The 6,854-nt window shown below is 44.4% G+C and overlaps 1 protein-coding gene across 2 annotated transcripts in view; it reads right to left on the bottom strand.

The window, feature by feature from the left end:
• Positions 1-6,854, bottom strand: part of mmp24 (matrix metallopeptidase 24) — a 70,512-nt gene that overhangs the window by 35,315 nt on the left and 28,343 nt on the right. Inside the window, exon 3 of one of the 2 annotated variants that reach the window (XM_005740890.2) lies at positions 4,967-5,083. In XM_005740890.2, the coding sequence (XP_005740947.1) occupies positions 4,967-5,083 (117 nt within the window). Of the gene's footprint in view, positions 1-924; positions 1,157-4,966; positions 5,084-6,854 lie in introns of those variants that run through there. The other variant, XM_005740891.1, reaches the window with a different exon arrangement.

Here is a 6,854-nt window from a genome sequence, read left to right as displayed (position 1 = left end):
CACGTCTAGCACTCGGTTGGATATGCAGACACTGTAGTCTCACACATTTAATGCATTTAGATAATGAAATGTGCTGCACAGATTTCAGGTAATGGGCGAGAAAAAGAGGAGATCAGAGGAGATGACTCCAGGAGTTCTTTGGAGAATCGGAAACTGAATCCTTAAAAGGGAAAAACCCAAATCGACAATGCTGACAGGTCACTATAGTTTGCAATTAACAATTTCTTCCCACAGGGTGGGGGCTCTCTCACGGCTCATGGTTTGGGCGCCCTGTCAGCCAGTGGCGCTGGACAACTAATGAATTATAAACACAGAACCGTAACATCAGATTTTTATCCACCATGCAGAAACATCTGGAAACATCTGATTGGCACCAGCTTCATTTTTCAACATGACAATGATCCCAAACACACGGCCTGTGCCATAAAAGCATACCAATATATAAAACACACAGTGGAACACTGTCAGCCATGGATTGGCCTCCACAGAGCCCGGACCTCAACACTCCTGAAGCACAACAAGAAGCTGAAACACCCAAAGGAGAGCTTTGGATGTCCCTCAGAATGCCTGGAGAGCTATTCCCAAATATACTTAAAGACATTCCTGTTTTACCAGCAGGATATAAAGGAATGAGGCGTCTGCATAGTACTGCATGTCCACTCTGAAATCATCTGTGTTTACAGCCTCTATTTTAAACGTATCCTTAACATATTTCTTTCCTACAGCCAATACTTTCCTCCATCATCCACAACATTTTTAAGACGTAGGCGAGCATTAGCATTAGCATTAGCTGCAGGACGATGCAAGTTACTGAACCAGGTAAAATAATTTTAGCTAGTTAGCTTAGCTTTAGCACAATTTGCAAACACCAAAGAGAAGATTAGGCACAAAAATGATTTTCATTTGGAATAATTGAATATCTACCTGCTGATGGTGCAAAGTGAGGAGGATAAATCCTGAAGGGAGCATGAATATGTGTGCTGCGAAAACATTTTATGTCACAGTGAAAGGGATGAGCCGTGTGGAGGAAAGTAAAGGAGGGTCCAAGCAGGCAAGGAGTTTTATTATAAAAATAAGACACAAGTGGAACTAAACAGAACTAAAGCTAAACTATACTGGAAAAAACTAAACTACTAAATACGAACAAGGGTGACCGGAAGCACATGACGGTTGATAGCAGACACACACAGCTGATTCACAGGAGATAAGCAGACGGACCAGCGACTACAACAAAAGAAGACACGACTAAATACACACAGAAGAACACGGAGATTACACACAGGTGGGGAACACAGCGGGAAGTGATTGACGAGACGAGGCAAGGGAGGCAAAATAAGACACGGACTTTCACAATAAAACAGGAAACAAGAAACCATTACACAAAGACGCAGACTAGACACAGAACTAAACCTACACTAAACACAAACCTAAGAACTAATCTCTTGTTATAATAATAACAATAACCAACAAAGCACCACAAGAGAATGACAAAAGAATCCATAATGCGAAATCACACCAAACGTCTGACCACATGTTGAATTCTGAATTATTTAATAAGTTGCATGTCAGGGAAGAGTCACGTGAATCTGGGAATTCACCGTCTGGATCAAAGTTCATGGAAAAGGTTTCAGCAGCTGTCTGGATACTTCACTAATATATGGATCAGAATTTATGGAAATGCTCCTCAAAGAACACAAATTTCTACACGGCTGAAGGGATTCGTCCTTTAGAGGAGCTTTAACATCTTTATCTGATCGCAATCCATCGCTGAGCTCAGTCAGAGCAGCTCTAAATGCAGTTATTCTCTTCTTTTGTTTCTGTCCTTTGATTGACCTTTAATGAATTTGCTTAGTTGCAGAGGCATCGGCATAAAAGGGGAAACATCATTCTTCTGAGTGCTCTCTCAACTTGCTTTGGCCTTCACTTGTATTTTCTTCTTCTTTCCAGCCTTCTCGACTCTTCTTAATATCCGCCTTCTGCACGGAGGTTGCATAATTCTGCAGCTACAGTATCGAACAGCGGGTGTGATTACACGCAGCCCTGAAATTCCTCTTAATGCAGAGCAGAGGCAGAAAAAATCCACCTGTCTGAGCTCATCGCTGTCACTCAGGTAAGCGCACTGAGCGGCAACCACCTTCAGATCGTATTGTTTTGATGCAGCATGTGAGCCGGGTATGTGTTGGATACACACAGAGCAAAATAAGGTTAGGAGCACACTGTGTGGGAGCTGCTGCTACTCTCTGGAGTTGTTGTGCAGATGTACACGTATGCTGAGTTTCCAAAAGCAGCTCCTCTGGATGATTCACCGCCTTAAATCTAAACCTTTAGCGTTTATTATTAACCTCTGTCTCTCGTCCACAGCATGTCTTTATCCTGTCTTCCTTCTCTCACCCCAACCAATCACAGCAGATGGCCCCGCCCCTCCCTGAGCCTGGTTCTGCCGGAGGTTTCTTCCTGTTAAAAGGGAGTTTTTCCTTCCCACTGTCGCCAAAGTGCTGCTCATAGGGGGTCATATGATTGTTGGGTTTTTCTCTGTATGTGTTATTGTAGGGTCGACCTTAGAATATGAAGCACCTTGAGGTGACTGTTGTTGTGATTTGACCCTGGATAAATAACATTTCCTTTTTAGCTACAATGAAGAGTAAAATCTCACTAAGTGCTTGGAACATCTTACAGTTTAATCTGAGCTAAAATTCCTGCTACAGTGGCTCAGTCAGCCTGACATCTTCAGATCAATGCATAAATACAAATGAGTCTGGAACCGCTCAGTTCATTTCTCACATTCAAAGGGCTGCAAACCAGAATCTCTCTGGAACAGACAGACCTGTAACCAGCGTTAGCTTCTTCATCGTTCTTCTCAACACAGATTTTAAGAGCAGTTTTGTCTCCTTCAGAGAAACTATCCTGTAATTCTGTGTGTGGGATGGAAACGTTCTGCAGTCCGAATGAAAACGAGTTCGTGATACTCGGGTTTTAGCAAAGGGCTGCTCACATTCAACCTGCAGAGCTGCAAAGATCATTCATAGTTTCTACGGTTCCAGTTAATGAAGCATTGGAAGCTTAAGCTCAGCTCCTGCACTTTCAGTGAACCAGAAGGTACGCCCATAATTCATGCAAAGGATCCTGGATGTGACAGTAAGGTGGCCCGAAGCGCAGCTTGGCAGGTGAACACGAATACTGCATGGACCGTAAATGATGGAGCACAACCAGCCTAAACACTGGCTCCATATCACAGAGTGTGAGTGGAAGAGGAGGAGGCTGGTCTGGCTCTGGAGATGGGCCGGTGCCTCGGAAGAAGAACAATCGAGTTAGAAATGATTGGAGCAAACGGCTCGAGCGACGGCAGCCGAGCTGAAGACAACACTGCGAGAATGCGACAGCAGATAACAGGTGAAACACGAGGAGGCCCGAGGAGACTGAGATGCAGTAAGGGGTAACCGGATAGCGCCGATCGCACGCTGTGGGTTTTATGTAACGTTGTAGAGTGGATCCCAGTAAAGCAGCAGAACTGGGATGGGCCCAGAGTCTCGCGGGAGCTGCGTAATTTACATTAGACCTATAAAACTCTGAGTGGGATGGTGTGGAGAGACGGGGGTGGAGGAAAAGCAAGAGGAGGCTGAAAGGGGATTCAAACATCTAAATAAGAAACTGTTTGATCTCAGATGTTGAAGCAGGAGAAGAACAGAATTAAACAAAGACGTGGAAAATTTCAGCGAGAGGAAGAAAAGCAGAGACGATGAATTTAACCAGAAGGAAACGAGAACACACGATACGACAAAACCAACCAGAGATATAAATAATGTTCACACAGAGGTGCTGGAAAATGACAGAGAAACAAGGATTTCTACAAAGAGATACCGAAAGGGAACTCGTGGTGGATGAAGGTGGAGCTATCAGGAGGCTGCTGCTCGCATCACACTTCAAATCAAAATGGAGGATGCTGTGATGTCACTGAGACTTACAGGAAGGACTGCATTAAAGCTGTGCAGAAACCCTTTCTACTGAAACATGAGAGGGAAAAAAGGTTCATCCTGGACTCACGAGTGCCGCTCATCGAGCAGAACCACAGAGTTCTGGAGTATTTGGAAAGTCGTAGCAGATAACAGTGAATGCTGAACACTAAATGAGCTCAACGAGAGAGAACGAGACACTAACTGTTGCTGTCCTCCACGACAAGCTAAACCTGGTGCTATGCTTCTCCTCTCGTGGCCCCTGATTAATACACAAATACAAACTAACCACAGCCCCATTCAATAAGGAACATTTTGCTTTTAACAGTTACGACGAGGCAGTTTATTAAAAACGGCCACAAACAGTTAAAGTTCCCTAAAAAAGGATTTTTGGTCCCCAGAGCTGAAACTAGAAACAGAGAATGGAAACGAGGCGTTCAGGGCAGCAGTGTTTACTTACTGTTGGTCATTTTTACCAAGAAACTGTGGAAATACACAAGTACTGTTTCAGTTTGATTCGTGGCACTGAAGCTGGATTTGAATTTGAGAGAGACGCAGTCGGGGAACAAGAAGCAGAGAGCACTAAAGTAGGAGACAAAGAGAGAGACGGGAGAGAGAAAAAGTGGGCAGGAGCTGGGATGCGTTCAGAGTCCCGTGGGACGGCTCTAATCTGCATTAGACCCACATTACACGGCCGAGCTGCTGGTTGGATCACACAGCCGAGGGTTTTACCGTACGTCCATAAAGAAATAAAGACGGAGAGATGTGGGTGGGTGGATGTAATGTATGGATACGTGATGTGTTCAGGGTACCCTGGGACGCAGCTGATTTACATTAAGCCCAGGCTGGGAGAGAAAGAAGGAGGATGAAGATGGAAACAGAGAATTAAGAAAAAGAAACACTCACTCAGGATCCCATTAACATGTGTCGGCCTCTTTAATAGCCGTGTTAGCTCAGAGCGCTCAGTTACTGCCATCTTAGAGCTCATTATGGGAAATGAAGTCAGGTATGCACACCTGTACGAGATCCTTTTATCTCTCCACTTCTGTCCCGTCAGCGCGTAGCGTTTGTTCCTCTGCCGCCGGCTGGTGTGAGGATGATCTGGGACGCCACAGCGAGGTCTCCTCATCCACCTGAACACAACAGCAACATGTTAGTGTTTTGGCACAGACTGGGTGGTTTCAGCTGAACAACAATTTCAGTGAACCGTGTTTATTCCAAGCAGCTTTGTTTTTAGGGGAGACACAGCTGGAGATGGTTATGAATTAGTTTTGCATTTGCAGTTACAGGACCAACTAAACGATCTCATGTCTGCTAATCATCAGCGCCATTTTTAGTTTCTCTTAGCTGTTTCATTATTCACCAAAGCAGCGCACCACAGCCGGCAGTTTCACATATTTGCTTTGACACAAGAATCGATTTCACTGGACGCCTGAACCTGGGTGCTTTCACATGTTGATGTAAACTACGTGTAAACTGTGAGGCCATTTAAAAGTACTTTTGGTAATGAAACTACAGAATTGATCTAAAACTGTTATCACCAGGGGGCAACCGAGTGTGCTGAGATATTTTCGAATGTTTGCTGACGCTCTGGTTACCAACTTCTCCTCAGGAAGCTTTGCTTTTCCCCATCAGAAATAAGAATGACATACAGGATGTGCTCGGAAGCTCCCGGGACACAGTTTTTATGCTGATGTTAAGTGTAGAGGACGTTTGGAAGCAGTTATCGAGCTGGGAGAGTGTTGGTGACTTTTAGGCACCCGCCTCTCGTGCTGCTCAGCGCTTTAACTCTGTAACATTTAGAGCTGATCACTGAATATCGGGGAGTGATAAGACTGATAATCTCTGAGTTTAATGGAGATGCACGATCTTCCAAAGAACTCTTGGAACATAACGACAGCCATTAGATTTCTGCTAAAACATTTTAAAAAGCAGACTGTTGAAGACGATGTGAGGATGAGCAGCACCCACAGGAAGCAGATTCACTTGTGGAGAGCAGTTTGTGTGCTGAAGCAGAGGAAACACATTTAAATTGAAAGCAGTGAGGCTGATTGCTTCTGGATGGATTAAGTGTCTGTGAAATGTCAAAAGGGGGTCAACGCTCAGCTTCGCAGAGCTCCTCGGATTCTTTAAATCATTGTTTTGAATTTCTGGCTCACGCTTTACATTCTGCTTCACTCGTATCGTTTTCACAGCGTCGTTTCAGACGCTTCAAAAGCATCTGAAGAACAGCTTCAGACGACGCGCTCAGCAGCAAACAGCAGGCGGACGCCGTCAGAGACAAGCTAGTAAATGCAGAGCAGCTAGAGAGGCTCAGGTTAGCCAAAACAGAAGAGTGTAACACTGTTAGAGCCAATCTATAGAGAAATATTTTTGATACTGTTTCAGTTATTGTTACATGTTTAATTTTGCATAATATGTTGTTAGAGAATAAATGCTGCGCGTTTAATTTGTGTCGGGTAAGAAAACATTACAGCGCATGTGTGGTAGCAGGTTAGAGTGAGCCAGGACGGCAATGGAAATGTGCGCTGTAGCAGCAAATAGTTTTTTGACCGTGACATCTTTTGTTTGTATGTACGAGTCAGAAATAAATCTGAACAGCTCACATTAAGAAGTGGAAGAATTATTTTTTCGAAGCTTGGGGCAGAAATTCGCCACTACATAAAAGTCAAAAAACTAGCGAGTAACGGAGGAATGTTTTCCGCGGTGGAGCCACCGACTGAGACATAGAAAAAAGTCACCGGATCGTCGGCATAAGGACGCCTACACACAACAACACGGCGAACAGCTAAGTAAAAAGTGTTTTGTCAGATGTATCTTACCTGTGGAAGTAGCATAAAGGAGTTTGTGCAGTACACCACCCGACAGCTGTGCCGAAGAAAATCATTACGGCTTAGCGGTGTT

Source organism: Pundamilia nyererei, unplaced genomic scaffold, assembly GCF_000239375.1.
Source record: "Pundamilia nyererei isolate P.nyererei 1_Seehausen unplaced genomic scaffold, PunNye1.0 scaffold00105, whole genome shotgun sequence".
In the NCBI taxonomy this organism is placed as follows: Eukaryota; Metazoa; Chordata; class Actinopteri; order Cichliformes; family Cichlidae; genus Pundamilia; species Pundamilia nyererei.
Note: the sequence above shows the minus strand (reverse complement) of the source record. Positions and strands in the feature narration are given on the sequence as shown.